General features: G+C 37.1%; 1 protein-coding gene across 1 annotated transcript in view; it reads left to right on the top strand.

Moving 5' to 3' along the window:
• The window catches only part of plpp4 (phospholipid phosphatase 4), a 111,183-nt gene extending 98,659 nt beyond the window's left edge, over positions 1-12,524 (top strand). The window contains exon 7 of the mRNA XM_084093287.1: positions 9,430-12,524. Within this exon, the coding sequence (XP_083949413.1) occupies positions 9,430-9,641 (212 nt within the window). The 3' untranslated portion in view covers positions 9,642-12,524. The remainder of the gene's footprint in view (positions 1-9,429) is intronic.
• Positions 12,525-14,984: the final 2,460 nt, after the last annotated feature.

Raw genomic sequence — 14,984 nt, 5'->3', positions numbered from 1 at the left:
AACATCAATAGGCAGTTATAGTCAATTGATCACTTTACTCTTGGCTTTTTGCTATAACTCTTGTGCCTTTTAAAGTCACAGTTAAAGCAGCCAGAGAAAATATGTTTAAATATCAAAGGCAAGAGCCCAACTAAAGCCAACACCTTTCACCATCATGGTGACTACAAATGAAACAATAAATAATCAACATCTAAACCTCTGTTGATTCTCAACAAGATCTTTTGTAGACGTCTGACAGAAATAAAGTCAGTCTGTTTAGTAATAAGTTAAGCTGGTAATGTTCGACTCTTCGGTTCAAACTTTATATGGCGCACTCTGCGCACTGTCACCTGTTTAAATAGGCCACGCCTCTCCCTTACAGAAGCTTAACATAGCGAGTTATCTCAGCTTAACATGATTAGTGCAATGAATCTTTCAGCTAAATAGTACAAACAACTAATGTTGTTTAGTAATGATAGCAGGTTTTTACTAAACATAAAAGAATAAGTAATGATTGCTCGTAAGTTTAATTAGAAACAAAATCTGGGTTTACAGTGTTGACATCTTTACTCGATCTACCATTTAAATAGTTATTCCATTAAACATGATAATTAAAAATATATATCAAGCTAATGAACTTTTTCCAGGGATTAATACAGATCGAACTTTCTTCAATACTTGTAGAACATAACACTGAGTATGCATGGTTTGTTGGAGTTACTTCTTCTTCGAGATAGAGACAGATAAAGCATCAGCAATTGTTTGCAAGCTTTGACATCTGCTTTACAGCTCACTGGCCTGCTTCTAGATGTTTTACCCATACAGTTATTAATCATGTCTGTGTATCATCCAGAATCACACTGGCGCACAGCCATACTGTCACCATCAATAACAGCCTCAGACAGGATGTGAAGCCACATGATGTATCCAATGAATAGTCTGAATCACCAAAGAAAGCATGACATAATATGATGGAAAGGGATGTATAATCGATGCAGAGGAAAAGAACACAACATGGCCCATTGGTTTTCAGAATTCCTGAAACAGCAGGCATGAGCACCAAAATGATCTGACAAGACAAGAGCAAACACACCACATTTAAAGGCAGTACTGACGAGCTTCAGGTGTGCTGTGCTGATTAGCTCATCAGCTGAGAAGCTTTGCCCAGCAACGCAGAAAACACAACAGGAAAAGCAAGATGAACACCTGCGAACTGTGACAGTACCCCTCCCACTAAGAACGCCTCCTGGCGCTATCAGAGGAACATACCTGTCGATTGTAATCATCGATAAGGGAGTGATCCAATATGTCCCTTGCAGGATCCCAACTTCTCTCCTCCTGACCATAACCCTCCCAGTCCACCAAATACTGGAATCCACGTCTCTTCCGTCTCGAGTCCAGAATACGTTTGACCGAATAGGTGGGTTCCCCATCTACAAGATGCAACGGTGAGGGAACCGGAGCAGGCTGATTAACGGGGGAGTGAAAAACGGGTTTTATTCTGGAAACATGACAAACTAAATGAATTCTCCTGAGAAAGTTTGAGGCGGACTGCCACTGGACTAAGAATTTTAGTGACAGAGAATGGGCCAATAAATTTGACAAGTTTATTACAAACGGAGCGGAGAGGAATATTCTTGGAAGAAAGCCACACTTTTTGACCAACGATGTAGACGGGAGGCTTCGACCGGTGGAGATCGGCCTGAGCCTTAGTGTGCGCCCTCACCTGCAGAAGAGTCTGTCTGGCTTTGCCCCCAGCAACTTACAAAACTCTCTCCAAAATTTGGAAAAAAATTGGGGTTCCCTGTCAGAAACCACATCCATCGGGAGGCCATGAATGCAAACTACGTGGTCAATGACAGCAACCGCCGTCTCTCTGGCAGAGGGTAATTTGGGCAGAGGAATGAAATGAGCCGCCTTCGAGAATCGGTCCACCACGGTCAAAACCACTGTGTTCCCTCGAGAGGGGGGCAGGACTGAAACAAAATCTAGCACAATGTGTAGCACAACAGCATGATCACCAACACCACGTTAGATTGCTCTGTAGGAAAAGATTATGGCTGTATAGCAAAAAACAAAGGGCACTTTGTCCAAAAAAGTTAGTAAAGTATAGTTGTGGCTCACCGGAATAAGTGGCTGGTGGTGGTAGTCGTGGTTCAGTGTGACAATCGGTGTGTTCTCTGATGGGGGGAACAGGTGGTGGGTCTGGCGCAGTGGAAGATGGCGCAGCGTCAATCTGCTGTAACTGGGTAGTTAACTCGGACACCTGCGCTACCAAGGCCTGGACCGCACGACCGGTTGCAAACATCCGCTCCTCTTGACGTTCCATTCTAGCGTTGTTGTTAGACAAAATGTCTATTAACTCAGAAGCTTTCGCTGGATCCATTAAGTCAGATCGTTATACCAGGAAATAACTCGCAAATGTAGAGAAGTCAGTTTATTTATAAACAGAAAATAGTTTAGCAAGATGGTCAGAATCGTGGTTAAATGGGCTGAGCATCGTCAGCTGATAGATAGTCCGATGGGAAATCCAGTAAAGTGATGCAGAGATCATTCAGACACGCCGAAACAAACGGCAAAAGCAAAACAGAGAACTGGAAACAAAACTGGACGGGGGGAAACAGCAGACATGAGCACCAAAACGATCTGGAAAAAAGATATCATGCGTTGTGGTCGTGTCTAGGCGAAGATCCACCATCTGATCTGGATACGGCCTGGATCCAGTTGATTATAGTAAACCTCGGAATAAGCAGAAAGACTAACATTAGCGTAGATGCCATTCTTCTTATGATGTAACGAGTACATCGGGTGTTACATGGTTTATCATTTACACTAGATAGTGTTACATTAAGCACCAACACTTCAAAAGAATTATATTTGAAACTAGACTTCTCAGTAATTCTGAAGATATTACTATAGATTACAACAACACCTCCCCCTTTTCCTTTCAGACGTGGCTCGTTTTTATAACAGTAATCTTGGGGGTGGACTCATTTAAAGTAATGTAATCGTCTGGTTTTAGCCAGGTTTCTGTCAAACACAGCACATCTAGATTATAGTCTGTAATCATATCATTAACAATAAGTGCTTTTGAAGTAAGGGATTGAATATTCAGCAACACGAGCTTTATCATTTGTTCATCTGTATTATATCTATTTTTTATTTGTTGAACATAAATTACATTTTTACCCTTAAATGGGTTTGGGAGTTTTTTGTATTTCCTAATTCGGGGAACACAGTCTCTATATGATGATATCTAGGTGAAAGAGGCTCTATGTGATGGGATTTATCTGACCTCAGTGACGTGAGACAGCTAGCAGACAGTCGGTTTAGCCAGTCTGTCTGCTTCCTGACCTGAGCCCCAGATTGTCATGTTTGAGCTCTAAGACTATGTGCCATATTACTAGAGAGAAGAGCAGCACCATCCCAGGAGGGATGAATACCATCTCTTTTCAACAGGTCAGGTCTGCCCCAAAAACTTTTCCAATTGTCTATGAACCCTATATTCTTTTGCGGACACCACTTAGACAGCCAGCCATTGAGTGAGGACAGTCTACTAAGTATCTCATCACTCCAGCGAACACACCTGTTATCATGTTTCTTGTCATGTAATGTGATACCCTCGCCACTAATGTGATAATGTCATGTGCTTCTTTTGCTCTATGTGTCTTTTTCTCATTGGTTAATTGTTTAATTGCTTGCAGGTGTATAATGTTAGATTTAGTCTTTGTGTATATAAAGCCCTCATGTTCCCATTGTCTCTTGTAAAGCTTTGTTTTTGCGTTACCGCTGTTGGTGAGTTTATCTCCTGTTCATGCTCAAGTCAAGTCTTTGTTTATTTTGTGTTTGTTCACGTTTTGTTTAAATAAACTGCACATGACTTTAGAAGACTTAAAATACATGCACATATTATAAGGAGTCATTTTAAAATACATTCTCAGGGCTTTTTGTCACCTTTAGAGCTCCACAGCATTCCACCCATTCACTTTTATTGTGAACAATAACTCTTTTTGTGTTCCACAGAAGAATAGAAGTCATTTTCATTTCTGGATGAACTATTCATGTGTGTCGTTCTAGCATTTTCAGACAGGGCAGTGTGAACATGGCATTTTTAAAAGTTACTACAGCAAGAATAAAAAAGTGAAATCCTTGAAATGAATGACAGCAGAAAGGACTGTTTTCCTGCATATAAGCAGCTAGCCCTGTTAATTATCTCCAGAAAAGTGTGTATGTCCTAGATTTGATGTTGCTAAACTGTAAATATGCATATTAACACAACATATATATTTATTTTGGTAACACTGTATAATAACTTTCTTTAATAAATAATTAACAAACATTATATAATGCTTAACAGATCATTAGTTAGTAATTATATTTACACATAGAAATATGAGATAATGTGCTTGTTAATGTTAACTAATGAACTTATTAAATATTACATAATTATTAACAGATCATGATTTAATGTAAATAAAATGGTAACAAATCTCATTAAACTTCGATTCATTTATTACCTAATGCACTTTTGTACCTAATTTACACATGTTGCGAAAAAATGGTTTAATTAGTCATTTTGAGCACTTCACACACTATTCATGTTAACATATTATTCAATAACTCATAACCACAGTCTGTAAAAGTCATACATTTGTTGTTCATTTGTTGTGGTGTGTATTTTTTATTTTTTTTATTTTTTATGAATCATTTATTCATTATTTGTTCATGTTTTTGTAGTACACAATCTAAAGTTGAAACTTCATTATTTGTAGATTATAGAGTGTTTACTAATCATTTAGTACATATTAAGACACTTTTTCCAAGGTGTCTCAATGGCAAAAAGTGTCCTGAAAAATGGACAAAACCTGGAAATAACCTGAATTCACCCTATTTACACATCTTTACAAGTCATTTACAACCCCAAAATCCAGAAAAGTTGGGACATTTTGTAAAATGCATTAAAATCAAGAATCTGTGATTTCTTAATTCTCTTTAAACTTTAAGTACAAAGAAAGATTTTCAAAGTTTTCATTGACCAACTTAAGTGTATTTAGTAAATATAAACAAATTTTGGATGCAACACAAGTTTTTCAAGAGGAATTTTTGCCCAATCCTGCCTTATACAAGACTCAACAGTCCGTGGTCATCATTGTTTGATTCTCCTTTTCATTATGGGCCATACATTTTCAATAAGAGACATCCATCAATCACATCCCTTCTACGGTGTAGAGTGTCTAGAAACCACTCTGTTGTAGCTGAATGAGGTTTATTGATTAAATGTACAGACTTTCACAAAAGTAATTGAAATAGCTCAACACAACAAATACTTCAAGTGGTTTCCCAAAATTCAACTGAAAATGCAGCTTTTAATGACTCAATGCAGTCTCAAAATTATTCAACCCCCTGAATAGAATTTCTCACAACAGCACAAATCTGCAAAACAGGTGTTGTCTCAAGCACACCTGATTCAACTAATGAACATTAAATACTTGAACTGGCTAGGTTTGTTGAGTGTCACATTTGACTGCATGTTAGAAATAAGAATGGACCCAAAAGTTAAGAGAAGATATCATCGCCCTTCACAAACAAGGAACAGGATACAAAAAGATAGCGAAGGCACAAAATGTTCCTAGAGACACTGTTGGAAGCATAGTTCGCAGGTTCAAAGTTAAAGGAACAGTGGTTACACTACCTGGATGGGGCAGAAAAAGGAAGCTATCAACAGCTGCAACCAGATTTCTGAGAAGGCAGGTTCAAAAAAAACCTTGAGTGACTGCAAAAGACCTGCAGCAAGACTTGGTGGCAATAGGCACTGAGGTTTCAGCTTGCACAGTAAGGCACGTACTAAACGCATGCCAGAAGATGTAGCCTACACCACTACTAACCCAAAAGCACAAGAAAAGTGTTCAAAATCCTATAAATAAGCCACAGAAGTTTTAGGATTCTGTTCTGTGGAGCGATGAAACAAAACTGGAACTTTTTGGCATTATGGATCAGTGGTGTGTCTGGAGGAAGAACAATTAAGCATATGCTGAAATGAACACTCAGCATGGTGTGGCTCGGTGATGCTCTGCGGCTGCTTTGCATCCTCTGGCACTGGAAACTGGCAGCTTGTGGAAGGAAAGATGGATTCATTGAAGTATCAGGAAATCCTAGGAGAAAACGTCATGCCATCAGTGAAGAAGCTGAAGCTTGGGTGTAATTGGACCTTCCAACAGGACAATGATCCCAAGCATACCTCAAATTCTACCAAGGCTTGGTTTCAGAAGAAGTCCTGGAAGATTCTAAATCTCAAGCACCAAACCCAAGAATATCACTGAACTGGAGGCCATTGCTCATGAGGAATGGCTAATATTCCTTCCTGCCAGAAGCTGGTGTCTGGTTGTACATGTCTTTTTCAGCAGGTCATAGCAGCAAAAGGGTGTTCTACTGAGTACTAAAGATGCTTGCCAAGAAGGGGTTGAATAATTTTGAAACTGCAGAAGTCATTAAAAGTTGCATTTTCAGTTGAATTTGGGGAAACCACTTAAAACATTTTTTGTGTTGAGCTATTTCAATAATTAATGAGCCATTTTCTTTTGTATGATTTGTTCATTGCAAACAGCTGAAAGACTGTAAATTTGCCAATAAACCCGATTTGCATTTGGGGTTGAATAATTTCAATTAAAACTGTAAATAATGGTCAAAGAGAATTAACAAATCACAGATTCTTGATTTTATTACATTTTGCAAATTATTATTATTATTTTTTTTTTTGAAGAAAATACTTGTTTGTTTTCATAAATTATGTAATATAAACCGTTTGAACCATGTTCCCTTATAGTAATCAAATTGAACCCTTTTACACTGTTAACCCCTTAACCAATCCTTAAACCCATACTGCCAAACCTGTCCTACCTTACCCGTATCACACGTCAATGGCAGCAAGAGTGTTTTGTAATAGAATATGAACACATGAAGTACATTATACATAACAATTTTACGCAAGCATATATAGTTAAAGACACCCAATATAAAGTAAGATCAGTCATTCATATATTGTTCAATTTTCTGTTGAATATCCAGATAACTCATTGCTACCAAACACCTTTATGCATTTGTACTTTTGTAAATCTAAAAAAAGTGCATTAGGTATTATATAAACTGAAGTTTAATGACATTTGTAAGCATTTTAATTTACATTAAACAATGATCTGTTAATCAGTCAACGTGTAATGTTTAATAAATTCATTAGTGAGTAAACATTAAAAAGCATATTTCTAGTTATGTGAATATATATTAGGCTAACTAATGTTCTGTTAAGCATTGTATCATGTTTATTAAGGATTTATTAATGAAAGTTATTATGAAGTGTTACCTTCATTTTATTTATTTATTTGGTAACACTTTACTTGAAGGGGTGTGCATAAGACTGACATGACACCTTCATAATCATGACATGACATGAATATAAAGGAGGTTGTATGCATGTTTATGACAACTGTCATTAAGTGTCATTCGCTCAATTATGAAATTTTTTATGCAAATATGACATTGTTTGAGATGTCTTTGTTATGACAACTTGACATAAACCAATACATCATAACCTGTCATGAATGTGCCATAAACATGACATAGTAGATTAATTATCAAACTTAAGAAACTACTTAGCTTTATGGGTTAACATTACATTAAACTGTCATGAGGTTGGTTTTGACATTGGCTGTCATGAGGCCATTATAACTGTGTCATGAATATATTTTGACCACTTTTTGTTTTCCAGTATTCCAGTATTAGTTATACAATAATTGGTAACACTTTACAATAAGGTTCATTAGTTAACTACATTAGTTAACATTAACTAATAATGAACTGCACTTATACAGCATTTGTTCATCTTTGTTAATGTTAATTTCAAATTTACTAATACTTTATTAAAATCTTGTTAACATTAGGTAATGCACTGTGAACTAACATGAACAAACAATGAACAGCTTTATTTTCATTAACTAACATTAACAAAGATTAACAAAAACAGTAGTAAATGTATTGCTCATTGTTAGTTAATGTTAGTTAATACATTTACTAATGTTTAATAAAGGAACCTTATTGTAAAGTGTTACCCAATAATTTGACAGTATTAACACTTAATGACATTTTAATGACAAATTCAATTTGTACCACTGGAAAAAAAAAGTGGTCAGAAATATAATGTAATGTTAACCCATAAAGCTAAGTAGTTTCTTAAGTTTGATGATTAATCTGCTAGGTCATGCTTATGACATATTTATGACAGGTTATGTTGTCTTGGTAATGTCAAGTTGTCATGACAAAGACATCTCAAACAATGTCATCTTTGCATTAAAAATGACATAATTGAGCGAATGACACTTAATGACAGTTGTCATTAACATGCATAAAACCTCCTTCATACTCATGACATGTGTCATGTCATGATTATGAAGGTGTCATGTCAGTCTTATGCACACCACTTCAAGTAAAGTGTTACCATTTATTTATATTTATTTCCTCGTCACCTCATATAGACTCCTCATATCAGTCAAACAACTGCTAGCGGATACTTATTAGTGTGACTATATGGACCTATCCCCTAGAGCCTGCTGGGTAGTAGAACAGAACTAATCTGAACAATAGTGGCATGGACCATTAAACTCGATGGGTCCAATCTGGTCCAAGTAAATACAAGCTGTGGACTCATAAAAGCTTGCCCTCTAGCATAGTGATTTAAAGGATTAGTTCACTGCAAAATGAAAATTCTGTCTTCATTTACTCACCCTCAGTTTGTTTCACACCTGTATGAATTTCTTCCTCCTGCTGAACACAAAGGAAGATATTTTGAAAAATGTCGATAACCAGACAGTTGATGGACCCCATTTATTTTGATAGTAGGACAAAAAATACTAGGGTGCTAAATACAAAAAAAAAAAAACTGAGGGTGAGTAAATGAGGACAGAATTTTCATTCTGAGGTGAACTAATCCTTTAATGAGTGTGGGTTTGTTCCAGGGGCAATTGTTCAGTCCATCCTCAAAATTATGTTTCAGTCATTTGATTTGATTTTAGACTGAACTTTTTGGGAATTAAATAGCTGTGTGGTGTTTATAAACGCAGGTTATACAGCTGTGTGTCAGTGCGCACTGCAGCTCTTTTTAATGGCGGTGCTTAACGGCTTCCTCTCAGGGTGGCATTAAATGGCAGAATCCATTTAGTGAATTGTGTTTGCTGCAGAATCTTAGGTCCGTAGCAAAACATCCTTTTAAAATGTTGTAAAATCTTATAAAATACAATCTGTCGTCTTTTTGTTTTTGTTTTTAATTATTCATGGGAATGACAATAATAGAATGAAAACATATGTTAAAGACAGACAGACAGTTAGAAAGCTAGCTGTAAGGATGGATGAGATTTATTGTGACTGTGTCTTACTTTGTGAACCTTGAATTGTCCCTCACAGATGCATTTGTTGGGGGAGTGATCGGCCTCTTCTTTGCCTACATCTGTTATCGGCAGCACTACCCACCCTTCCTCCACACAGACTGCCACCTGCCATACGCTAGTCTAGCTGTAGCGACCACCCACAACATGCCAACCTCCCAGGATCAACCTCTGCCCACTGATAATGCCACCAGCCTGCCTCTGGAGGGCATGACCGAGGGGCCAGTATGACTAATAGAGACCCACCGAGGCTCACAATCCTCTGACCCCCTACCACACCGACGTGGTATGAACCACACTTGACTGACACTTGCACATTCCAATGAATTGGACCATCCCATTTCATGTAGTTTCTTCTTTTTCTTCTTCTCCTTCTTCTTCTTCCTCCAATCATTAAGCAGAGTTACAGCTGCTGCTTTCAGATCTGTTACACTTTATTTGATCACTGGCTATAAGTATTGGCAAGTTGGAACCTGGTGCAAGAATCTCTCTCTAACGAAAAAGTACCATGGCAAGTAATAAAGAGTACCATGATAGATACAAATGGTAATCATTCAGTGCCATTAAACAGTATGCTGAGGTATCTCTTGTATAACCATCTGAGACTTTTTGTAAGGGCTGCCTATGATCCAAATAGCAAATTGGTTCTCTGAGAGATTCTTATTCTAAAAAGAGGTTTCATTCATAAATCTCTAACCTCGGATTGGAATCCCAACTCATCAATTCATTATTTGCACTGGTTTCCTTCATATTGTTTTGTGTTTATTCAGTAGCAGGTGTGCATGCATGTTAGCGGCTCGTGTAAAACTGTGCCATGTTCTGTAGCTTTGCCATGTACCGTGTGCCAGGCACAGAGGAATTAGATGCAAGAAAAGACTCACTTTTGTTTTTTTGTTTTTTTGACAGTACTATGATCAAACCATAGGTTTTGTTCACTGAATGTTTTAGAAGTTCTAAGTAAATATCATGGTGTAAGAATTTGGTAATCATTCAATGCCCAGCTGTCAGATTGCCATCTTACTCCCATTTAATATAATCAGTGTACCTAACCCAAGCTAACCCTAACCCTATAAAAAAATCTAATTTTTGTCCCATTGCAATTATTAAAATGTTAAATTATTTATTAGAAAAAGGATAGCTCTGATTCCAAACTCTGATTGAAAGAGCCAGGTTTGAAGCTCTTGCAACAAGCAAATAAAAGTTCATCTGTGACCACACATGCTATATGAGGTTCTGAATCCTGTTCCCCCACCAAAACAAACCACTGCCATATTTCATGTCTCTGATGTACTGGTCAGGAGTCTAAATATATAACAAATAATTAATCTGTTATAAAAGTTTCTAACCATTTGTATATGCAGCTGCAACATTATCACTATAATTCCAGTGTAGACAGACTCAAATTGTTGTTGCAAATCGAGCCGTGACGCATCAACATATGTTATAAAAGTGTAGATATAACATACCCATAATGCGTCTTTACTGACTTCACAAACTGTACTCTGCTACTCTGTTGTATTTTTATTCGCATTATGTTGTAAAACCTGTCGATAAATATCGACCTGCTACACTTGAGCTTCCAGAGATCTTCAGCCCGTGACATTGACAGTCTCCGCCACAGACACTCTCTCTCACTGCATTTCTTCTTTTACTCACTTTATTTTTCCTCTTCTGTATCTTAAAGGTTCTTCATTTTGTGTCCTTCAACCTACAGGTACGCTGTTTCAAAATGCTTCCTTTTTATCTTTAAAACCACATACACTTGCAACTGGCATACAACTAATACAGTTTTTGAACACATTGCCATGTTAATACCAAGGTTTTTTTTTTTTTTTTTTTTTTAAGTACCTTGTAAATACTATGGTATATGAATATTGGGTTACACTTTATTTTAAGGTGTCATTGTTACAGTGTAATTATACATTTAAGTACTGAGTAATAATAATGAACTACATGTACTTACTATAGCGTTAGGGTAGGATTAGGATTTGGTTGAGGGTTAGTTGCATGTAAGTATGTATAATTTACTGTTATTACTATGGTGAGTACATGTAACATACCCAACAAGGACACTGTAAAATAAAGTGTTACCGAATATTGTAATCATAAAATACCATGGTATTAGCGCCTGACCACTGTACCATGGTCTTGCCACTGTGCATATTAGCAAAGTACTTTTTCAGCTTTTGTCTTATTTTCTCCTTTCCACTGTTTGATCTTTACCTGTTCCATTATCTGTTCCTTTTTTGTTTGTTTGTTTTATTATCTTTATCCATCCATTCTCCAAACTGCTCATCCTCTGTAGGGATGCTGGAGTCTATCCCAGCGCCACAGGCAGGGAAACACCATGGACAGATGGCCAGTCCATCACAGGACACACACACACACACACACACACACTTGCACTCACAATCACACATAAAGATATTTTAACATCTCCATTTCATCTATGTTGCATGTCTTTGGATTGTGGGGGAAACCGGAGCACCCGTAGGAAACCCACACAGACCCAGGTAGAACATTATCTCAATTTTTATATTTTCTCTCACTCATCCTTCATTCAGATTTTCATGAACTGACATTTAATATCCTTGGGATGATTAGAAACTTGATTTCAAGGAGGTAATGTGAGAACATGGTGAGAAAATTAAGCACTTCTGTAATCATCACAGCAATCTGCCAAAATAACCAGTAGCTCACAGTAATTGTTCCCATAGTTCATTAATTCATCATCTCCACCAGTATTATTGGATTATAAATTTGATTTATAGTCCATTTTAAGGAATAGTTCACCCAAAAATGAAAATTCATCTCAGCCTAACCCATGAATAAAAGGACAAAAGCCCATACACAAAATGATTATTTTGAAGAGTATATGTTCCTTTCCATTCATCAACACTAGTTAATACATCATCCTTTTGCCAAAAGGGTAATAAGCACCATAAAATTATATTGTGGTATTTTGCTTGAATGAATCTTTCCCTTTTGAGGTCCACGAAAAAAAGTAAAAGTGTACAAGTTTTAAACAACAGACATAAGGATGAGTAAAAAAACAAATCACAGAATAGCATTTTTTGAACTATTCCTTAAATAATGAACAAAGGTCAATAAAAATGAAGAAAAAATAATAATAATAATAATAAATTTGAAAGGGTACTTCACTGCTGGAAAAATGGGCTTTCAATAAAACTTTTCTGCCTATGAAGTAGAAAGGCTTAAACATTTAAAAAAATAAAAATAATTGGTGCTACCTGATTAGAGAAAACAAAGAAAAAATGCTGTTGTCTTCCCATTTGCCAAATAGGTAGGAAAACTTCAGCACCCATAATGCACCTGGGAATGTTGCGTCCAAGGCCAATCCCACCAGTCTACTATGGAAATGCTTAACCAGAGTCTAAACCTAACCTTATCCCCACTTTGCTTTAGTAGGAAATACTTCTTAGCAAACTTTTAGTCATAACGGTGTCGACTTGTTTTGTTCCCGGTTGCAAGAACTCAAAGAGAAAACGTTTAGTGGGAGTGCATACAGGTGAGAAAGCTGTTGCCATAGTGTTCCATTTTTACCATAATGCTGTTTAAAGAGTAGAATTTTCAGTGATAAACCTACTCTTATAATAACTGTTTTGTTAATAACCCTCTGTTGATCCGATTGTCCGCAGGCGGGGATACAAACATGAGGAAGTATAATCGGTAGTTTTCACGAAAGCCCAGGAGCTGTCAAAAATACACGGAGTGATGCGTTTTGCTGGCAAATAAACGTGAATTTATCGGTCCGGTAACACAGAGAACTAGTACACATTGCTCATTTACATATACTACAGACATTGTAACAATACAAAGCTGGTTGAAAATCGGCAAAGTTACACATTAAATTAGACTTATTGCGATTGTCTTAAAGGGATGGTTCGGAGTAAAATCAACCTAGGGTCCTTTGCACCATGACCTCGAGCCAAACACCCCCCAGAAGCCTTTTTTCCCTTGGTCGAACATTATTAAAGTTAGACCTTATTTAGAGATATCAGGTGAATGGCTTAGTGCAGGCGCTAACGGATCCTATGATGTATCCCGTAAATTACTCCACTAATAATGCCCAGAATGGTACCAAACTTCTACAGTAGTACAAATAGGTTCTTTACTCATAAAACGAGGCATTGGAAAGTTTGTAAGTACATCAGGAGTTTATTTAAATAACACTTGCCTGATGGCTAATGCTACCGCTAACCCGGACGTCGACGTCACTTCAGTGGTTTGAGAAAAGCACATAAAAGTCCTGGCAGAAAACGATGCATAAGGATGTAGTGTAACGACGAATTATTATTTTTTCCGAAGTGTTGACAACTTAGTGTTAACTAATAATTGTTGCAAACTGGTACTACCAACAAAATATTAGTGCATTCCTGGAACTGGGCGTCGTTAAAATACATCCTTATGCATCGCTTTCTGCAGGACTTTTATGGGCTTTTCTCAAACCACTGAAGTGACGTCGACGTCCGGGTTAGCGGTAGCATGAGCCGTCAGGCAAGTGTTATTTAAATAAACTCCTGATGTACTTACAAACTTTCCAATGCCTCGTTTTATGAGTACAGAACCTATTTGTACTGCTGTAGAAGTTTGGTACCATTCTGGGCATTATTAGTGGAGTAATTTACGAGATACATCATAGGATCCGTTAGCGACTGCACTAAGCCATCCGGCTGATATCTCTAAATAAGCTCTAACTTTAATAATGTTCAAGGGAAAAAAGGCTTCTGGGGGGTGTTTGGCTCGAGGTCATGGTGCAAAGGACCCTAGGTTGATTTTACTCCGAACCATCCCTTTAACAAAGTGTTATTAAAATGTGTTACACTCATTTAGAACAGCATATTTTGCAACTTAGATTGCTTTAAAAGATCATGCATCTAGCATTGTTTTGTTTAATGAACAAAACAAAAAAATTACTGGAGTTAGGATTAGTCAGAGTTAGGTAAAACTGGATTGTTCACTGCATTATAAAATGATACCAAGGTCTTCAGCCCTGGACAGGTACAGCACTCTGTCCCATCTGCCATGCCCTGATATCATTGGTTGTTTGTGCTGTATGTACAGTCTGCTATACACATTTCTGTATGGATTTAATATCTGGAGGACCTATCATGTTTGCCAAAATATGCAGTATCCATTCAGAGCACACTGTGTGGGATACATTATCCCATAATGCAATGTAATCGACTTGAACTACTGTTTCCTTAGTGAAGAATGTAACTTCAAGTGATATAAACAATGTCTGTGATTGAAATCTCATTCTTGACTCATAATTAGATGACTGGATGACTCGTACTGAATTAAACACACAATAGTGAGGTCATGTCACAACAATACAGAATAATCCAGTTTGAAGTGTTTCATTTGGTATACTATGAACTATTTCACAATAACATAGTAGGCGATATGTATTATATTCTGTGTGCAGAATGCAGAATGGAGAACACTATTATTTCTTGTATCCCTCGGTAGGGTCAACATCACACAGCTGTTCAATCCAACACACAAAATGAATCTATATATGAAGCAGATTCTGCCCGCGCATCTCAATTC

The sequence above is a fragment of the Abramis brama genome (assembly GCF_963993115.1).
Source record: "Abramis brama genome assembly, chromosome: 19".
Classification (NCBI taxonomy): Eukaryota; Metazoa; Chordata; class Actinopteri; order Cypriniformes; family Leuciscidae; genus Abramis; species Abramis brama.
This window is presented reverse-complemented; position numbering and strand designations above follow the sequence as displayed.